Below are 22,477 nucleotides of genomic sequence, written 5' to 3' on the forward strand. Positions count from 1 at the left end.
CATAGTTACCGAAAAGGCTAATTAAGTGCCAGTGTTTCTTGCAAGCAAGAAGACTAATATCTGATGCCCAAGAGGAAGTTAAATTAATATACCTGAGGCAGCAATAACACAAGTAGAGACGGCCAATGCAAGGCTTATACGTGCTTATGCCCGTGCCGTGCCGTGCCATGCCGACAATGTGTTTCGTGTCGTGCCGTGCCGTGCCCATTATGTGTTTCGTGTCGTGCCATGCCGTGCTTAAATTTTTTTGTTTAGAGCTGGTCCGGCACACGTGTTGTGCCTATTTGTGCCGTGCCCACATATGTTGTGCTATGGGCCGTGACGTGCCGTGCTTAAGAAAAAAAATCAAATAAGCTTTTTTTAAAAAAAAAATTTAAGAGCGCATGCAAAGTTGTTGGCGTACTTTTTTCAAGTATATGTACGTTTTTTGCATCTATGCCTTTATTCAAATCTAATAAAATCGAAAATTCAAAATTCAAGTCCATATTTAATAATAATAAACTAATAATAGTAAGAAAATATAATATTAATTACTAAGTTTGACCTTATAATATTAGAATTTTTTAATACTTAACAACAACAATAATAATAATTTTTTTTTAAAGCTTAACTTAATTGTTAACTTGGACTTCCATAGAATTATAAATCATAGTTCACAATAATATTAATGCATATTTATAAAATCATGATATTTATAATTTTATTCATTAAAATCATGATATCAATTATTTATTTAATAAATTATAAATATAAATCAATTATAGTATTTTTTTAAACTAAGAATTAAATGAATTTAAAAAATTCAATTTTAAGTTATTTGTAAAATCATAAAATTTTAAGTTTACCTTCATTAAAAAAATAAAACATGCTTATTACAGGTTTTTTTATTGTGCTGTGCTTAGCCCATCTCTAATTGTGCCGTGCTTTTAAGGCCCGCGTGCCTAAAATTCTAAACTCAGCCCAACCCACGTGCGTGCCGTTAGCTGTATCGATGAGTCTCACTCAAGTTAGCAAGGAAAATAACCTAAGGTCGAGCGAATGATGATATAAGTATAGGAGTTGTCATATTTGACCCCTCATTATATCTTATCAGCCCCATTAATCACTTTTATTAAATGCTTTTTACTCTTTATCTTTATATGAAATAACTTAAAAGGAAAATAAGTAATGATCCTTAACGTTTGTGGATGCCAACTATATGTACACAAAAGTAAATACTATTAAAAAAATAGTACATTATAAAAAAAATGCACTACAAAATAAAAATTATTTTTTGTCATTTGTGCCTGTGTTATTTTTATTACATGTAATATTATTGTACGGATGCGGGAAGAAAAAATTTGGGGTCGATTTGTTGCAAGCCCCAAATGCAACCGAAGATCCAAGCGCAAGTTTCAAACCAAACCAACCCAAAGTTTGCGCGGCAATCCAATTCAACCCAACTAAAATCATTTTAATTTGATTTTAGTTTGGGTTGACTTAGGCTTTGATAAATTCGCATGTTATATAACACAATTAAAATAAAATATCATTTGTCATACATTTTATTCATTAAAAACATAGTAAAAAAAATTTCAAAAATTCATTGGCGGCAAACGTCCTCTCTGGAATCTTTGTGGGCAACACGTACGTCGTGTCTTCACTAAGTGTTGAATCTTTAGCTTCAAAAGAAAGAAACCAAAAAAAGGATATTTCCACCACATTATTTTTGTAAACTCACACTAATTTTACAAATTAATTATAATGAATTGACAATATTTTTAAAAAATTCAAGTTAATAAAAATTTTGTATAGTTAATCAATTAAATCTTTCTATTACCTTTCTTCTTAGATTTCTTTGATTATATTTGATCATAAACTTTGATATAAATTTTATTTTACTAATTTATTATTATGATATAAGACGAAAAAAATGCCTAACAAACATGAGTTATTGTATCTAATAATTTATGTATTTAATTATGTGAACTAATATTTTTAAATAAAATCTAATTATTATTTTCACTACCTTACTTACAAATGAATGATATAAATTTAACAGCCTAAAAATTTACATGAGTTTTGTGCCATAAAGACACTATGATAGTTTAATTAAAGTTTTATAATCATATTAATAAAGTGGTCTTAGAAACAAGGTCCAACTACCATGCACCCGGTGCATTGTACCCTCCATTTTGTCCATTTCTCATTCCATTTAAAATTTAACCCATATTTTTCACCTCATTCTCTATAAATTTTTGTAGAGTGAGGATAAAGAATCCACAAGTGAACATCAATTTTTCTATCCACATCATGTTCCACATTTATCTATTTTATAATAGATTCTTACATATAATTCTAATGAAATAAAAATTAAAATGACTCAAATGGAATCATCACTAACATATCATAAAAATATTTAAATTATTAAAAATATACATATCCATTAAGAATTTTGGAATTATTTTTTCTCCTTCCTCAAAAACTTATCAAAATTTGGTGGGTGGAACCTGTGAACCATCTCTAGTCAGCCACATTGGACTTCTTACGGTCGGTCTTCAAAAAACTGCGAAAATATGATGTCTTTGTCAGTTTCAGAGGAGAGGACACCCGAGACAACTTTACTAGCCATCTATATTCAGATCTCTCTCGACAAAAATATCCGAACTTTCATTGATGACCAGCTCAACAGAGGAGATGAAATTTCAGAGTCTCTTGTGAATGCAATTGAAGCATCGGCCATTTCAGTTATCATTTTCTCTGAATCATACGCTTCTTCCAGATGGTGTCTCGATGAACTTGTAAAATCCTCGAATGCAAGAAAGAGTATGGACAGGTTGTGATTCCGGTTTTCTATCGGGTTGATCCATCAGACGTGAGAAACCAAACTGGGAGTTTTGGGGATTCATTTTCGAAGCTTGAAGAAAGGTCTAAGGAGAATTCAGAGAAGCTGCAGACTTGGAGGAATGCTTTGAAGGAAGCGGCCAGTTTGTCTGGCTTTCCTTCTCAGAACATCGGGTGAAATGTTACCTTTAATTTCGTATAGTAATATTCAACACTGTAAATAATATTCACGCAGCACTCTTAGTTAAATTTTCCAGATGCTAAACTACACTTTTAAATTCGATTTGAATTCGATTCATTTATTCATTTTGCCACCCCTACGTAGAATCAGATCACTTACTTTTGGGGTGCTATTTTTTCAGTGAGGAGGATTTCAATGGTTTTTGGAAATATAATTGCGTTCCTTACTTAAATTTTCCAGATGCTGAACTACAGTTTTGAATTTTTTTAGGCATGAAATTCTAGACTTCTTTCCCCACTTTTGAACTCCTGTAAAAGAATTCTTGTAGAATTAATAATAAAAGTTCCAGAAGTTTACAATATATTTCAACAAAATTAATGGTGTTCTGTCGTTTTTTAGTCAATTTCAATCTCTCAGTCATACACCATTACTAAAAATAAATTAAAAAAAGTAAAAAATAGTATTTAATAAATCACTTACTTTTGGGGTGCTATTTTTTCAGAGAGGATAATTTTAATGGTTTTTGGAAATACAATTGCGTTCCTGAGGCAGTCCGCTTCTTTTTTGATGATTTTGATCGTTTTCCACCTTTGGAGTGCGAGTGCTGCGGGGTGAAAAAATGTGGAGTCCATTTACTTTACATCCCAGATTCTACGGATTCAATGGAAGTTCCAAGCAGTTGTTTCAACTCTTACGAAGAAGACTAAGATTTTCATGAATGTAATTTTATTTTTTTCTCTTTTGCTAATCACTATTAATAATTAAAAAAAAAAGAGCCAAGATTAGTCTTGGAACAAAACATGCATGTAATAATTTTCGAGGGACGTGGTGCATGTAACACAAATTCACACTAGAGTATTGAACTATACCTTATTAGACGAAGGGTATAATGTACCGAAAGCACGTATTTAGCTATGTAAAATTACTGGCCTTCTTTTCCTGCAGATCTAATCTACTCGGCGTGTTATTTTTTCCCTTTTTTTTTAAATGCTAGTGTTTCATTCATGATATTTCTGAATTTTTATCCATGATTTTTTAATTTTATTTTTATTGATTGAATGAGGTTTCCTTAACAAATACCCTCAAGCCTTAAGCATTTGTATATATTGCAGTAAGAATTTTGAATCAGGCGCACATTTGCATATAAGAATTTTGATTAGGTGCGCGGCGGGACATGTAGTGATTTCTTATTAGTGCAGCTCTGCCTAACACACCACTTGCGCACCATATCAACCCTCGTGTTTATGACGCAATCACATTTGAAAAATTTCAACTTTCTTAAACCTGAATTGTTGTATATGGGAAAGTTTCATCACGTGGAAGCAAAAACCATAGAGAGGCATAGTGAAAATACCATCAAATCTTATATATTTTAAAAAACATATTTGTATATTGATTGAAAAAAGAATAGGATAGGTGTCATTTTCACCCAACTCATTTGTGTTGTGAATCCATACGATTAAACATGTATGCACTTTCTCAAGTATCTATACCAATTCCATATTTGGAATGGTGCATTTGATTCCATAGTTGATGTGGTATCGTCTATGGCTAGAATTTATATCTACAAAACTGACTTGTAAGGAAAGGATTGAAGATGCCGGTGAACTTATATTTCTATTTAGATTATTGTATCTTTTTCATGTATAAAATTGGATCTTATCATTCTCATATCATTAACATTAGTGGAGAATGTTAATACCTCTACCAGTGTTTCATCCACAGATTTCTTAATTGCATAGATGGATAGTAAAATGTTCCTCAGTGTTCCCCTGCAGCGCCAATATATACACATCATAGAGTTTTTTAATTTTTGACTCTAGTGTTTTAGGATAATGAACGATGGACTGAATAGAGATGTTTTCAACTGATTTTGGGGTAGGAAAAGCCAAAATCTATCTTGAACAATGAATTTATATTTTTGGGGGAGATGGGGTACCTCACTGGTTTGTTGTGTGCGGTGCGGTGTATCTGAAGTTCGAGGGAGGTGAGAAGGGGAGAGAGAGTAGTAACAATGGTGAAAGGTCAAAACCAAGAGAGGTGTCCTTCAAAATGAACTACATGCCTGCAAAATAGTGAAATAGAGGTTAAAGGTGAAGCCGGGGTACCCCGGCGTTCACACTCCGACGCTCAAGTTAGCAAACTTAAGCTTTTATGGCAAAGAGAGCTGGCTAGCCCTCTGTAAATTAGGGTTTAAGGTTGAAGAAAACCTCTTTTTTGGAGTGTGAGTGTTAATGGTGAGTGAGAGCATGATGGAGAATGAAACTTAGGCACCTTTATATATGGAGTACCTCAGCTGCCACGTGGCGTACCCTTTTTGGCTAACGTCCTTTTACCTTTTTATGATTTTTGGGCCGTTATGTGCATGTTCGCGGCGTATCTCATCCTTTGGAAACGTGGCGCGCGCTGGAGAGTGGTCCAGGGTACCTCTACAGTAACTGTCGGGTAGGCGGCTGAGGACCACTGTCCTTGGGACAATGTCCTTTACTTTTGGCAGAGGTAGCAGGCGGCTGTCCCCCCCTTTTGGTATGACGTTCTTGATTCCTTATTCTGACAAAATCGAATAATATATTTTAAGAGGTGGAGACGTTTCTCATGGCGGATATTTTCGGAGGATTCTCTTGCATCTAATCTGCCGGGTACCTCGAGTTACGTGGGGTACCTCAATTTATGTGGGGTACCCCTAATTGTGCGGGGTACCTCTTATCATGTGGGGTACCTCTATTTGTGTGGGGTACCTCTAATCAAGCCGGTGACCTCTAATTACGCCGGGTACCCTAATCATGCGGGGTATCTCTAATCACGCCGGGTACCTCTAATCATGCGGGGTACCTCTAATCAGGCCGGATACCTCAAATCATGGCAGGTACCTCTAATCGTGCGGGGTACCTCTAATCATGTCGGGTACCTCGGATTGCACTGAAGTTATTCCATTCGTCGACACGTGGCGTTCTGCTATCTTTCTTATTTTTCCCCCAAACAACATCCCCCTAGTTTCTTTTGGCGAGAAGTATTGGAGGCAAAAGAAACTTACATAAAAAGTAGGAGCGACACGTGGCGATATGAAGTTTAGCTCGATGGGCAGCTGAATAGAGGACGCCTCTAGGGGTACCCTTATGAAGGGAAGATCTCTGGAGTGAACAAGACTTTGAGGGGACACTTTGATGAAGTTTCAGAGGAGAAGGCCCATACGGTGGGAGACCCTGAGGAGCTTTAAGTTAAACTTGAGGACTTGGTATCTCGACAGAAGAACATAGTTGACAATGCTTTTGAGCGCATCATGACCGAGGAATGGAGTGCTGATATGGGGCTGGTGGTGCCAAGAGTAAAGAACTAGGTAGATAGGCTGGCTATCTTGAAGGCAATTGAGAATATCAGGGCTTCCCACACATCTTGGTATGAAAGCCCATAGAGATCAACTGGGGTACCTCAGATGAAGTCGCCATAAGGTACCCTTGATACCGACGCTTGTGTTTCTGCTATTTCTAGCACTTTTGTTGATCCCCTTATCCTAAATGATGAAGGTGAAGATAACCATCTTAGTATGTAACCTTGTTCGACATTACCGACAAGGCGTATGGGGTACCTCGGGTACCCTTAAGCTTGGATATCCCCTGAGCTATCTGTTACTTCATGGCGGGATAACCCAATTTTATCAAACATGTGGTGATTCCTCCGGATATGCTTGTTGCTTATCTCAAGCATTCTTAGGGTTCCTCTTGGTGTATTTGAGGAGTGACTTTCTGGCGTGGGGTACCTCGGAGATACCCTTAATTAGTGTATGGCGATTTTCATAGAAATGCTTGCCGCAAATCTTCACAAAACTTATGGCGATTTCTTTTGAGAGATGATGGAAAACCTCATGATCCACCATTCACTCTACATCAAATATGCAAGACAAATAGTAATAAAGGTGGGCTGCTCGCCTACCCTTATGCAAGGTGGTAAAAAATCTTATGATCCGCCATTCGCGTAGAATCAAATAGACAACATAGATTGAGATAAAGGTGGCTGCTCGCCTACCCTTATGCGATATGGTCGAAAACCTCATGATCCACCATTCGCTAGAATCAAATAGACAACATAGATTGAGATGAAGGTAGCTGCTCGCCTACCCTTATGCGAGATGGTCGAAAACCTCATGATCCACCATTCGCATGGAATCAAATAGACAATATAGATTGAGATAAAGGTGGCTGCTCGCCTACCCTTATGCGATATGGTCGAAAACCTCATGATCCACCATTTGCTGGAATCAAATAGACAATATAGATTGAGATAAATGTGGCTGCTCGCCTACCCTTATGCGATATGGTCGAAAACCTCATGATCCACCATTCGCTGGAATCAAATAGACAATATAGATTGAGATAAAGGTGGCTGCTCGCCTACCCTTATGCAATATGGTCGAAAACCTCATGATCCACCATTCGCTGGAATCAAATAGACAATATAGATTGAGATGAAGGTAGCTGCTCGCCTACCCTTATGCGAGATGGTCGAAAACCTCATGATCCACCATTCGCATGGAATCAAATAGACAATATAAATAAAGATGAAGGTGGCTGCTCGCCTACCCTTATGCGAAATGATTGAAACCTCATGATCGACCATTTGCTCAGAATCAAATATGACGAACAAATAATGATAAAGGCGGCTCTGATGTTGAGTAGATTATCATAATTGGAGATAGGTCAAGTACCTCGAGTACCCTGGAGTAAGATGATCTCTGCATACCCTCTTGCATCATAATAAACAATACTTTTACTAGTAGTATGACTTTTCTTTATTGGATTGGTGGCCCAAATCGAGACTGAAACCGAGTCTTCAACCGGGGTACCCCACGCATAACTCTGGAGTAACTAGTTATGGGGTACCCTACCACCGAGGCCTCGGTGGTGGCTCTTGCTGCTCTGGTAGTGGCGATCTTGGAGGTTAGGATACCCGTGAGATACCCTGAGTGTTAAACACTCATCCCCGCGGGGCAACCCGTGGAGTGCTCCGCATTTGGGGTACCCTTGGTATTGGGGCTTCCGTCCTCTTCGGCTTCTTCTTATTCTTTGTGACCTCGACCTTATCTTCTTGGCGCTTCAAATGACATTTCTCATCCATCTCCACTTGTTGCAACGCCCGTGAACGGGCTTAATCTAGTCCCCGTGGGGTACCCCGCATAACTCTAGAGTAACTAGTTATGGGGTACCCTACCACCGAGGCCTCGGTGGTGGCTCTTGCTGCTCTGGTGGTGGCGATCTTGGAGGTTGGGGTACCCGTGAGATACTCTGAGTGTTAAACTCTCGTCCCTGCGGGGCAACCCGTGGAGGGCTCCGCATTCGGGGTACCCTTGATATTGGGGCTTCCGTCCTCTTCGGCTTCTCCTTATTCTTTGTGACCTCGACCTTATCTTCTTGGAGCTTCCAATGACATTTCTCATCCATCTCCACTTGCTGCAACGCTCGGGAACGGGCTTAATCTGGTCCCCGTGGGGTACCCCGCATAACTCTAGAGTAACTAGTTATGGGGTACCCTACCACCGAGGCCTCGGTGGTAGCTCTTGCTGCCCTGGTGGTGGCGATCTTGGAGGTTGGGGTACCCATGAGATACTCTGAGTGTTAAACACTCCTCCCCGCGGGGCAACCCGTGGAGGGTTCCGCATTCAGGGTACCCTCGGTGTATCCGATGATGTCGCCGCCATTTGAGAAGCCTTTTTGGCGTTTAACTTCTCACGGAGATCTTCGTGGGTACGCTTTGCACGTTTCGTACCCTAGCTGCTGCGGGAATTGCAAGGGAGGTGGAACACTCGTCGCGGGAGCCCACGATTTGAAAATTAGAACGAGTACCCAATGGCCTATGCTTTGGTTTGTTGGCCTCGAGTACCTCTTTTTTTATTATAGCTTGGTCGCCCGTTTGAGGTGGTGGAGCATCTACCGTCACTGGTGGAAGTGAACTTTCAGGTGCCCGATATCCAACCGCCCTAAGTATTGCGTGGACAAGATCCTCGAAACGCTTGTGAGAAATAGGTTCCTCCTCTTGGCGAACACCCGTCGATTGCTTGATACCCTTGCCCTTGTTGATGCGGGCTACACTTCTTGCAGGATCACTACCTTCACTGCTGCTATCATCTCTCATCCTTGTAGGATCCCCCATTAAACCTTCGGGAGGTACGTCGGGTGCCATGTATTGAAGTACACACAACAAATAGTTTGGTAACCGCGGAGGAGGCTTTTTGTGCGACTTCCCACAGACGGCGCCAATTGTTTTCAACTGATTTTGGGGTAGGAAAAGCCAAAATCTATCTTGAACAATGAATTTATATTTTTGGGGGAGATGGGGTACCTCACTGGTTTGTTGTGTGCGGTGCGGTGTATCTGAAGTTCGAGGGAGGTGAGAAGGGGAGAGAGAGTAGTAACAATGGTGAAAGGTCAAAACCAAGAGAGGTGTCCTTCAAAATGAACTACATGCCTGCAAAATAGTGAAATAGAGGTTAAAGGTGAAGCCGGGGTACCCCGGCGTTCACACTCCGACGCTCAAGTTAGCAAACTTAAGCTTTTATGGCAAAGAGAGCTGGCTAGCCCTCTGTAAATTAGGGTTTAAGGTTGAAGAAAACCTCTTTTTTGGGGTGTGAGTGTTAATGGTGAGTGAGAGCATGATGGAGAATGAAACTTAGGCACCTTTATATATGGAGTACCTCAGCTGCCACGTGGCGTACCCTTTTTGGCTAATGTCCTTTTACCTTTTTATGATTTTTAGGCCGTTATGTGCATGTTCGCGGCGTATCTCATCCTTTGGAAACGTGGCGCGCGCTGGAGAGTGGTCCAGGGTACCTCTGCAGTAACTGTCGGGTAGGCGGCTGAGGACCACTGTCCTTGGGACAATGTCCTTTACTTTTGGCAGAGGTAGCAGGCGGCTGTCCCCCCCTTTTGGTATGACGTTCTTGATTCCTTATTCTGACAAAATCGAATAATATATTTTAAGAGGTGGAGACGTTTCTCATGGCGGATATTTTCGGAGGATTCTCTTGCATCTAATCTGCCGGGTACCTCGAGTTACGTGGGGTACCTCAATTTATGTGGGGTACCCCTAATTGTGCGGGGTACCTCTTATCATGTGGGGTACCTCTATTTGTGTGGGGTATCTCTAATCACGCCGGGTACCTCTAATCATGCGGGGTACCTCTAATCAAGCCGGGTACCTCAAATCATGGCAGGTACCTCTAATCATGTCGGGTACCTCGAATTGCACTGAAGTTATTCCATTCGTCGACACGTGGCGTTCTGCTATCTTTCTTATTTTTCCCCCAAACAAGAGAGAAGAGAAAATACCTTTGTTTCACATCCTCAAAGATTGCATCTGCAATTGGCCATTGCTTCAACAAAGGATCAATCAACCAAAGCAATGGAAACAATAACTTGATTCTCCAATCGTCAACAATGCCTTGTAGTTTATGCCGCCAGCATAATTCAACAGAACAAGCCCTCTAACAAGTATTTGTATGTATGTATGATCATTCATTTCTCAATCAACCACCAAATTGATGTCAACAAAGCCATGAGGATTGTCTCAAAAGTCTTTCATTTTCCCTCTCCTTTGGCCGGAGACCAGTAAACCATTTGAAATATGGATGTGCAAACCAATAAATAAATCATGAAGTTACACACTAGTCTGCTTTCGCACTCATTCGGAACTATCAATGATACTTACTGCAGGTATGGTGTATACATTATACTAAAGTGAAGGCTGGATCAATAAGAAATTCAAAATGTTTCATCACATTTGGGGCTTGATGATGCCAAAGAAAGACCATTCCAATTATCACGAACGGTAAATTGTGAACAAGAACAAGCATACATTCAAGAAAGCAGAGAAGCATCATTAAAATAAAGCATTCTTCTCACTATTCTATATTGTTGGAAAATGGACCAAAATAAAAGAGAAACCATATATGGAACGTCACAACAAGAATATTTGTGCATTTGGAGATCATAGGATATTGGGAAGACATCGGCAGAAAAGTACAATTTTTTTTTTGTTTTTTTTTGGGGGGAAAGGAACAGTGAAGTGCAAGTCAAAAAGGAGAAAAAATGAAAACAGAGAGATGAGAAGGAATGCAATCTAATTAATCATCTAAGGAGGCTACTATGCTACATTTAGCCATTGGTTGAATAGGCAGCTTGTCTTCTAGTACAACTTTAAATTTACCAAGATTGAGAATTTTCCTTCTGAAGAAAAGTAATTTCTATAGCAGCTATTACCATCTTCATCCCAACGGTAAGCAACTCCATACAAAGGAAAGAGTGAAATAGGTATGAAGATTGTCCATCAAAAAATTACACACATAATGTATGTAAAGCAATTAAAACCAAAAAAACAAGGATAACCCAAAAACAATCCAACCATCAATAACATAAAACTTTTGTAATTCTGGTAAAGTGAATGAGAAGCAGAACATACATTTCACGTAATAATGAAGATACATCTTTTAATCAGTTTTTGCTCTTAATTTATTCTCGTACTTCCTTCTAATAACAATTCATAATGCAGGTAGGTATCTTGAAAAAGTATATCATACATTTCTCTTATCAATGGGGCAGGTTACTATTGAAATATGCCATCAGGCACTGACGCAGACACTCAACAACAAAAAACAGACTTATTGGCACAAATAAGAAAGAAGATAACAATTTTAAATTAACCAACAGGTTGAATCTTATCATAATACACACTATCAGCTATGAATTAGCATACCTTAGAAGTCCTGAACTCATTGACGGCCATTCGAAGAGAATCATCCGATAGAATCAACCGTGACAATGCTCCAGTGCTTAACCTGCCACATTTATAAAAGATCACCATACGAGAGAAATCTTAAATTAAAAAAATATTGGAAACCTAAACGCCAATCAAACACATTACATATAGCAATTTCTCTTTTTGAAGTTCAATTATCACTTGATAGAGTATTAAGCTTAATGCAATACCCCAATCATCATTACTATGACTTCAATTTTTATAGAAAACAAAAGACGAAGCAAGAGTGAATAGAGTAATACCAAAGCAAATTTAGGATTGTTAGGTCCAATTTGTGGACCAACTTCTGAACTTCTAATTGTAGACTTAGGAGGAAGGATTTGAAGAAGCTGCAGCGGCGGCGAATACGCACCAAGATTCACACTGCTCCTCACTTTGAGGGCCAAAAAAGTGGGGAGGCGCGACAAAGCTAACGCCCGATTCTTGTGCTGCGATCGGTCTTCGGCGGCCTGCGCTATGACGCCTGTCGGCACGTGCTTGAGACGTACGGCGGTTTCGCACTTGTTGCGGTGCTGACCGCCTGGTCCGGACGATTTGTACGTGTGCATTTCGCATTCGCGAAGCAGCTCATCGTCGGTCAATTCTAAGTAATTCTTCTTCTTCGAAGCAGGACAAGAACAATGGCTGATAATTCCCGCGTTGCTTGTACGACGGAAAGTTTATATTTTTCCTTCCGAGTTGGGGAATCCGAAGCAGGAATTGAGCGGCCAATGCCATAATCAATTTCAATTTCCCTCTCTGTGTATGGGATAATCAAAGCAAAGCTTCGTACTGGAAACCCATTCTTATAGAAGGCCCAGCCCAATCAGCCCAATCCAGCCCAGTCCAGCAAGTGAGCAATGTTATTATTTTATTATTTTTGAACTCGCGGTGGCTCTGTATTATTTGCAAAATACTCATGTCAGGGAGAGAATATATTTTATACTGGAATATTTTCAAAATAAATGGAGCTTTAAATAAGTGTTTGATTGTAAAGATATGTCTAATTAAACAGTGTCAAATATAATAGAAATATATTCTTCTATTTAAAGATGCATCCATTCATGATTTTATACTTCAATTTGAAATGGTGATGGTTTATTTTAGACCAGTGATGATCTAATTCAAATTTTGATTTAACAACCATAAATGAAAGGGTATCATGAAAAGTGACAATCCAAATAAAAGAGTACATAATTATCTATAAATAGAAGTTAGGACCTTTCTGTGATCCATCTAATCTTCCTATCTTACTCTTTTTTTCTCTAGAAAAACTACATTTGTAATGTGTCTCGAAGCACCATCAATTCTTACCTATATTTCAATTAAAATAAGAGTGAAACTATTGGCACCGCGTCATTATTTTTATAAAACCCTATTTCAAATAAAATTACAGTTAAGGGCAAAGAAGAAATAAACATATGTAGTATTTTTTTTCCCAACAAATTACTTACATTAATAATCAATCTTTTTTTTTAATTTCCTACCTATTATTTCTTATCTAACTAAGATAAATTGTATAAATTTAGAATAATCTATTTTTCTTTTCCTATTTCTTATCGATTAAATATTTTTATACTCAAGATTACTTTCAAACTACAATCTAAAATATGTGTTATTTAAACTAATGATTAGCATTCAAACTTTATCACATATAAAACTTTTTAATTTGTATGTAGGATAACAATAAGATTGCAAAATAGATGAAAAATAGCACAATACTACTTTGAGTTTTAACAATAAAAAAAGATTAAATGAAAAACTAAAAGAACGTCTTTGAAAATAAAAGGAAATTTTTGGAAATAAAATAAATATAACTGAAAAAAAGGTTTGATGTGGAGACTAAAGGGGTGCCAATAGTCCAACTTTTAAAATAAAGTTTTATCAATTATTGCTCCCTTTTTCTGCAATTATTATTCCCCACAGATATTTCTCCAACATTTTATTTCATATATTTACTCCTACTACACTCTAACAAAAGACGCCTTTTTGGACTACATCAGTTTCAAGATGCATTTTATTAGTGAATTAAATAAAGGCACCATCCATTGTTCAATTTCTCTAAATAATCACTTTCTGTCAGCTCTCTTAAAATTTATTAAGGAATCTATGTTGAAGACCATTTCATCCTTAGTATTGTGTAAATGTATAAAAATAGATTTTACACTTTGAAATTTAAAATGACCTTCTTTTAGCATAAAATTTTAAAGTAAATGCTTCTTACTAAGGGACAAATTTTACAAGACATAATCAGTACCATGTCAGTCATATAAAAAGTGAATCATACTATGATATATGTGCACTTATTTTGAAAAACCATCATATAAATGATGGTTATATTGAATTTAAGTAAGTGCATATTATACATGACACAATCCGACCCAACCTCTCTGCCAGATTCAAGGTGAATCATGTGATCTTATATCTAAAGCTTGTGACATAAATTTAATTCATGAATACATAACACTAGCCTCGGCCTTTGTTATAAACAAATAATAACATATGTACCTCATTCAAAAATATATTCAAAACTTGAACAGTTCACATCTTACTATACATACATACACTTTAGATATATACATATAAACATAAACGTGTTCAAAATATAAGTCATGCAATAATGCGTGTCGTGACCCAACCTCAACTGACTAGAAATTGAACTGCACGAAATCCTATGAAAATCTTAAAGAAATGGGGTAAATAGGAAAATAATATACTTGTGGCTAAATGAATGGATATAATTGTTTGTGTGTGTGTGTGTACATATATCTATAAATAAATTAGCGCTCTAGTGCGGGTGCATAATTGTATGACATAACTTTGCACTGAACGCATTACACAAGCAAATATGAAATCATATATATATATATATAAACTGCACTAAATAATATCTAGGAGAAATAACTCTCAATATTTACTGGAATCATCATTACACAAGTAAAGTGGGGGAAATACCTCTCAATACTCAGCGGAATTAACTACATCACAAGGACAGAGTAATCTAACTCTCACTACACATGCATAGAGCCTATGGCTACACATGCATAGAGCCTATAGGGAAGGGTACACATATGGTATTTGGCAATCACATCTCATGATTTAATCAATCATATAATATGCATACATATAATCACAACATGATACTAAATCATACTAAACATAAATACTTTGTAGAATACATATAAGTAATAGTCGTAATCCACTCACAAAATATGTTTCACTTCAGAGTTCGTTGGAGCTCCTATAGATTCCCTAATTCTTGGATTTCTCCTAAAATATAGTAATCCACTCACAAAATACTTTGTAGAATACATATAAGTAATAATAGTAATCCACTCACAAGTGCAGATGAAACCTGAGTCATAACCTAAAAGATCATTGGTGACAGATTGTGATCTAACAAGCGTAGTGGTGACGGATTGTGATCTAACAAGCGTAGTGGTGACGGATTGTGATCTAACAAGCGTAGTGGTGACGGATCGTGATCTAACAGGTGTGGTGCTGACAGATCGTGATCTGGGAGCCTAGATTAACTCACTGAAAAAGTCAAATCAGATTGTCAAGGTATAATTTTCTAGATTACGAATTCTTATATATTATATGAGATCGATCTTAAAAGATTTTACAAAAATTTAAAAAATTGATTTTTCTCCAACAATTGGTATTTAACAACAAATTTAAGTGTTGGCGTGGTTGTCTGGTCTCTACGTAGCTCAACCAGATTTCTGTATCAACAAACATGTATCCACTCTTTCAAGTATTTATACCAATTCCATATTCGAAATGTTTCATTTGATTCCATAGTTGACGTGGTATCATCTATGGCTAGAATTTACCTTTAAAAAACTAGCTTGTAAGGAAAGGTTAAAGATGCCCATGAGCCTATATTTCTATTTAGATTATTGTACCTTTTTCATTTGAAAAATTGAATCTTATCATTCGCATATCATTAACATGAGCAATATGGATTAATAAATCATTGTTCTTTATTATTGTGCTAAATTTGACTTTTTATTGAATAATTAGGTACATTTCTCGAATCAATTTGGAGCTTCTACAACTTGTTAGGGATCAGTTTCTCGTACACTCTTTCGATGCCAAAAGATTTTCAAGCGGTTGAATAAGAATTGATAGATACAATATAAATACAAGAGTTGTTTGCCATTTTACATTAGGAATAATATATAATGCTCATCAAAACTTGCTGATGAGAAAGTAAATTCCTCAGCACTTAAATGTTTCAGCCAACCGAGAAAGCAGCTTTTCATGGATCTCCTTGGGTCTGTCGTCATAGGGATGATGTCCCACTCCTTCCAATACAATTAACTAGCACATTTGAGAGTTAAGAATGTAGAAATGAGGAGTATTAACCAGCAGGTCCATCAAAGAGGGTGAATGGATCCTCAACACCCTATAAAACTAGTATAGGTATAGAGATTGATGGCATCAATTGCACTAGGTTCGGCCCTGGTAGGCCTATCACAATCAAAACAAATGCATTAAGCGCCTATTCGTTATTGGTGGGTTCTCGTATGATTTGTAGTTTTGAGGTCAATTATGAATTCTGAGCCGTTTTTGTAAGAGGTTAAAATGGCACATTAGTGGAGAATATTAGGGCCTGTTCGGTACCATTTTATGGGCCTGTTTTCATTTTCCTTTTATGAATTTAAGTTAATGCGCGATCGATGGGCGAAATTCAAAAAACAAATAATTCATATCTTCTTTTATAGTTATAAATTTGAGAACGTATTTCGGCCACCTGATAACAAAAGCCAGCTGGTTGGAGTAGAATCAAGAGTTGAGGAAATTGAATCTCTACTAAGTGTTGAGTCGAAAGATGTTTACGCTGTAGGGATTTGGGGCATTGGTGTTATAGGCAAAACAACAATCGCTAGAGATTGTTCAAGGTGTTCCTTTAGCTCTTAAAGTTTTGGGGTGCTTTCTATATGAAAGGGAAAAATAAGTCTGGGAAAGTGCAATAAATAAATTGCAAAGAATCCTCCATCCAAGTATTCTAGAGATATTAAAAATAAGTTATGATGGTTTGGATAATAAAGAGAAATATTTTCCTTGATGTTGCTTGTTTCTTTCAAGGTGAGGATGTAAATCTAGTAATGAAATTCCTTAATGCAGGCAGCTTCTACCCAAAAATAGGAATAAGTGTTCTCGTTGATAAGTCTCTTATTGTCATATCAAATAATAAGAAGATAACTATGCATGATTTGCTACAAGAATTGGGTAGGGATATTGTCAGTCAAGAATCAAATGATCCTGGAAGCCGCAGTTGATTGTGCATCATGAGTGACAACTTGTCGTGGATTATTACTTTGGAATATTCTAGCATTTACAAACTTGATATGGATAATTTATATACTCTCGAATTGCTGAATCTAGAATTAACAGAAGAGTGACAATGATTAGAAAAAAACAATAGTGGTTATAAATGCCGTGACAACTTGTATAATTAAATTCTTTGTAAGGATAGTTTATTTGTGAATTTGTTTTGTATCCCACATGCGTAAATTCCATGTTTAGTATTACTTGTATTATTATGTTCCTTTGTGCGTTTGCAATTAAGAGTTTCACGGCCTAGCAATAACTATATAAACATGAATTACTGAAATTTGACTCGACCAATGATAAAAAATTCCACTCCAATCCCACCTCAATTCCACGCAAGAGTAAAAAAAAAGATTGAATTAATAACTAAGTTACCCCTTGTTGTGAATCAATGCCAAACATGCCCCAAAAATTTGTCTTGGTGGGGTTGAGGTGCAATTCATTGGTGGGATATAAATATCGTTTTTCCTTTTTTTATTGATTATTAGGGGACTGAAAAAGTTGAGGGCATCTGTTTGAATATGTTCAAAGTGAAAGAGATCCATCTAAATCCCAATACATTCACAAAGATGCGGAAATTGAGATTTTTAAAATTCTATAGCTCATCATTCAATGGAGAGAACAAATGTAAGGTGTCTTATTTGCAAGACCCTAGATTTACTGAAGTGAAGTATCTCCACTAGCATGGATATCCATTGAAGTCATTGCCTTCAAACATCAGTGCAGAGAAGCTTGTGTTTCTTGAAATGCCTAATAGCAGCATTGAACAACTTTGGGATGGTATGAAGGTATGTATAACTTAATACATTATGTGTGGAATCTTTCAATAATAACGTTAAATTATCATACATGGTAATGATTCCTCTTGGCCTCTTTTTTGACCAAGCAGCATCGTGGTAAGTTAAACCAGACAATCCATGCTGCCTGCAAGATGCTAGTTGCCAAAACTCCAAACCCCACGTTGATTCCACATCTAAACAAGCTAGTTATCTTGAATCTAAGAGGTAGCAAAAGCCTGAAAAGTCTTCCAGCTGGAATATTTAATTTGGAATTTCTTACAACACTTGATCTTTCGGGGTGCTCAAAACTTAAGAGGCTTCCAGAGATCTCATCTAGTAATACAAGCTGCCTTTTTTTAAGTGGAACTGCAATTGAAGAACTGCCTTCATCAATTGAGCTTCTAATTAGGCTGGGGTACTTGGACCTTTCGGACTGTAAAAGGCTTAAGAGTCTCCCAAGCAGCCTATGTAAGTTGAAATCTCTTGAAATTCTTGATCTCAGTGGTTGCTCAAATCTTCAGAGATTGTCCAAATGTCTTGGCCAGTTGTCCTCTCTAGGAACATTGCTTCTAGAGAAAACCAATATTGAGAGAATACCAGAAAGCATCATCCAAATTTCTGTGTTGACTTACCGCCGCTTAAGCTATTGTGAGAGGCTTCAATCCGTACCAAAGCTTCCATCCCTTATACGGAGATTTCTGAAGCCCCTTGCTTACGTAGAATCAGATCACTTACTTTTGGGGTGCTATTTTTTCACTGAGGTAGTCCGCTTCTTTTTTGATGATTTTGATCATTTTCCACCTTTGGAGTGCGAGTGCTGCGGGGTGAAAAAACGTGGGGTCCATTTACTTTACATCCCAGATTCTACGGATTCAATGGAAGTTCCAAGCAGATGTTTCAACTGTTACGAAGAAGACTAAGATTTTCAAGAATGTAATTTTATTTTTTTTCTCTTTTGCTAATCACTATTAATAATAAGAGAAAAAGCCAAGATCAGTCTTGGAACAAAACATGCATGTAATAACTTTCGAGGGACGTGGTGCATGTAACACAAATTCACACTAGAATATTGTACTATACCCTTATTAGATGAAGGGTATAATGTACGGTAAAATTACCGGCCTTCTTTTCCTGCAGATTTAATCTCTTTTTTCCCCTTTTTTTATTTTTCAAATGCCAGTGTTTTATTCATGATATTTATGAATTTTTATCCATGATTTTTTAATTTTATTTTTATTGATTGAATGAAGTTTCCTAGACACATGCCCTCAAGCCTTAAGCGTATGTATATATTGCAATAAGGCGTACATAGGAATTTTGATCAGGTGCATATAAGAATTTTGATTAGGTGTGCGGCGGGACATGTAGTGATTTCTTATTAGCGCAGCTGTGTTGTGGGCCCCACAGCTCTGCCTACCACACCACTTGCGCACTATATCAACCGTCCTGTGTATGACTGAAATTTTCTACTTTCTTAAATCTGAATTGTTTAATATGGGAAAGTTCCATCGTGTGGAAGCAAAAGCCATAGAGAGGCGACAGCGAAAACACCATCAAATCTTATATATTTTAAAAAATATATTTGTATATTGATTAAAAAAATACATTTGCAAATTTTCAACTTTCTTATATGTTTTCACTCAACTCATTTGTGTTGTGAATCCATTCGCTTAAACACGTATGCACTTTCTCAAGTTGAAGTGGCATCGTCTATGGCTAGAATTTATATTTACAAAACTGACTTGTACGGAAAGGATTGAAGATGCCTGTGAACTTATGTTTCTATTTAGATTATTGTATCTTTTTCATGTATAAAATTGGATCTTGTCATTCTCATATCATTTACATAAGTGGAGAATGTTAATACCTCTACCAGTGTTTCATCCACAGATTTCTTATTTGCATAGATGGATGGTAAAATGTTCCTCAGTGTTCTCCTGCAGCACCAATATGTACACATCATAGAGTTTTTTAATTTTTGACTAGTGTTTTAGGATAATGAACGATGGACAGAATAGAGAGAAGAGAAAATACCTTTGTTTCACATCTTCAAAGATTGCATCTGCAATTGGCCTTTGCTTCAACAAAGGATCAATCAACCAAAGCAATGGAAACAATAGCTTGATTCTCCAATCGTCAACAATGCCTTGTAGTTTATGCCCCCAGCATAATTCAACAGAACAAGCCCTCTAACAAGTATTTGTATGTTTGTACGATCATTCATTCTCAATCAACCACCAAACTGATGTCAACAAAGCCATGAGTATTGTCTCACAAGTCTTTCATTTTCCCTCTCTTTTGGCCGAAGACCAGTAAACCATTTGAAATATGGATGTGCAAACCAGTAAATAAATCATGAAGTTACACACTAGTCTGCTTTCACACTCATTCGGAACTATCAATGATACTTACTACAGGTATGGTGTATAAATTATACTAAAGTGAAGGCTGGATCAATAAGAAATTCAAAATGTTTCATCACATTTGGGGCTTGATGATGCCAAAGAAAGACCATACCAATTATCATGAACGGTAAAATGTTAACAAGAACAAGCATACATTCAAGAAAGCAGAGAAGCATCAATAAAATAAAGCATTCTTCTCACTATTCTATATTGTTGAAAAATGGACCAAAATAAAAAAGAAACCATATATGGAACGTCACAACAAGAATATTTGTGCATTTGGAGATCATAGGATATTGGGAAGACATCGGCAGAAAAGTACAATTTTTTTTTTGTTTTTTTTTGGGGGGAAAGGAACAGAGAAGTGCAAGTCAAAAAGGAGAAAAAATGAAAACAGAGAGATGAGAAGGAATGCAATCTAATTAATCATCTAAGGAGGCTACTATGCTACATTTAGCCATTGGTTGAATAGGCAGCTTGTCTTCTAGTACAACTTTAAATTTACCAAGATTGAGAATTTTCCTTCTGAAGAAAAGTAATTTCTATAGCAGCTATTACCATCTTCATCCCAACGGTAAGCAGCTCCATACTTAGGAAAGAGTGAAATAGGTGTGCTTTACTTATAGAAGCCCGTTCCTGTCCAGAGTGATTAGTAAGTTGTTTCACCATGACCCCCATTATGGTGACTGGAAAAAGAAAAAAAGAAATATTTGCCCAACACAGAAGTAGCAACCAAGAAGTCCTACTTAAGTGGCTTCATACCCTGCACAAATTGGAAAGTTTTTTAAAATTTTCATGTTCCAAATGAAGATTGCCCATTAAAAAATTACACACATAATGTATTTAAAGCAATTAAAACAGAAAAACAAGGATAGCCCAGAAACAAATCCAACCATCAATAACATAAAACTTTTGTAATTCTGGTAAAGTGAATGAGAAGCAGAACATACATTTCACATAATAATGAAGATATATCTTTTAATCAATCAACAAAAAACAGACTTATTGGCACTTAACAACACAAAAATCAAAAGGTTGAGTCTTAGCATAATACATTCACCGCTATTCGAAGAGAATCATCCGATAGAATCAACCGTGACAATGCTCCAGTGCTTAAACTGCCACATTTATAAAAGATCACCATACGAGAGAAATCTTAAATTAAAAAAAATATTGGAAACCTAAACGCCAATCAAACACATTACATATAGCAATTTCTCTTTTTGAAGTTCAATTATCACTTGATAGAGTATTAAGCTTAATGCAATACCCCAATAACCTGCTTCTGATACAGATCCCTCGACTGCGAAAATTAGATCAAGCAGAGCTTGCATTCCCTGTAGTTAACCAAAAAAAAAAAAAAAAACGAAGCAAGAGTGAATAGAGTAATACCAAAGCAAATTTAGGATTGTTAGGTCCGATTTGTGGACCAACTTCTGAACTTCTAATAGCAGACTTAGGAGGAAGGATTTGAAGAAGCTGTGGCGGCGGAGAATACGCATCAAGATTCACACTGCTCCTCACTTTGAGGGCCAAAAGAGTGCGACAAAGCTGACGGGCGATTCTTGTGCTGCGATTGGTCTTCGGCGGCATGCGCTATGACGCCGGTCGGCATGTGCTTGAGACGTACGGCTGATTCGCGCTTGTTGCGTTGCTGACCGCCTGGTCCGGACGATTTGTACGCGTCCATTTCGCATTCGCGAAACAGCTCATCGTCCGTCAATTCTAAGTAATTCCTCGAAGAAGAAGAAGAAGAAGAAGAAGAAGTTGAAGAACAATTGTCATTGGTGCTGTAAATTGCAAGACAAGAACAATGGCTGATAATTCCCGCGATGCTTGTACGACGGAAAGTTTATATTTTTCCTTCCGAGTTGGGGAATCCGAAGCCGGAATTGAGCGGCCAACGGCATCATCAATTTCAATTTCCCTCTCTGTGTATGGGATAATCAAAGCAAAGCTTCGTACTGGTAACCCATTCTTATAGCAGGCCCAGCTCAATCAGCCCAATCCAGCCCAGTCCAGAAAGTGAGCAATGTTATTATTTTATTATTTTTGAACTCGTGGTGGCTCTGTATTATTTGCAAAATACTCATGTCAGGTAGAGAATATATTTTATACTGGAATATTTTCAAAATAAATGGAGCTTTAAATAAGTGTTTGATTGT

General features: G+C 37.1%; 1 protein-coding gene, 1 long non-coding RNA gene and 1 other non-coding gene across 4 annotated transcripts in view; all 3 read right to left on the reverse strand.

Moving 5' to 3' along the window:
* Positions 1–12,538, reverse strand: part of LOC102613942 (uncharacterized) — a 91,172-nt gene extending 78,634 nt beyond the window's left edge. The window contains exon 1 of the mRNA XM_052436247.1: positions 12,052–12,538. Within this exon, the coding sequence (XP_052292207.1) occupies positions 12,052–12,357 (306 nt within the window). The 5' untranslated portion in view covers positions 12,358–12,538. The remainder of the gene's footprint in view (positions 1–12,051) is intronic.
* On the reverse strand, positions 6,947–9,515 carry LOC127900900 (uncharacterized). Its single transcript, XR_008052773.1, has 2 exons — positions 7,328–9,515; positions 6,947–7,235 (listed from the first exon to the last, which is right to left on the reverse strand). It is a non-coding gene; the product is annotated as an uncharacterized LOC127900900 (long non-coding RNA).
* A 7,064-nt stretch (positions 12,539–19,602) lies between the features above and the next one.
* Positions 19,603–22,245, reverse strand: LOC102629180 (uncharacterized). Of its 2 annotated transcripts, XR_008052770.1 has the most exons (4): positions 21,705–22,245; positions 21,367–21,430; positions 19,942–21,075; positions 19,604–19,844 (listed from the first exon to the last, which is right to left on the reverse strand). It is a non-coding gene; the product is annotated as an uncharacterized LOC102629180 (transcript). The 2 variants fall into 2 exon arrangements; XR_008052769.1 differs by having other exon boundaries at positions 19,603–19,844; positions 19,942–21,430.
* Positions 22,246–22,477: the final 232 nt, after the last annotated feature.

The sequence above is a fragment of the Citrus sinensis genome, chromosome 3 (genome assembly GCF_022201045.2).
Source record: "Citrus sinensis cultivar Valencia sweet orange chromosome 3, DVS_A1.0, whole genome shotgun sequence".
Classification (NCBI taxonomy): Eukaryota; Viridiplantae; Streptophyta; class Magnoliopsida; order Sapindales; family Rutaceae; genus Citrus; species Citrus sinensis.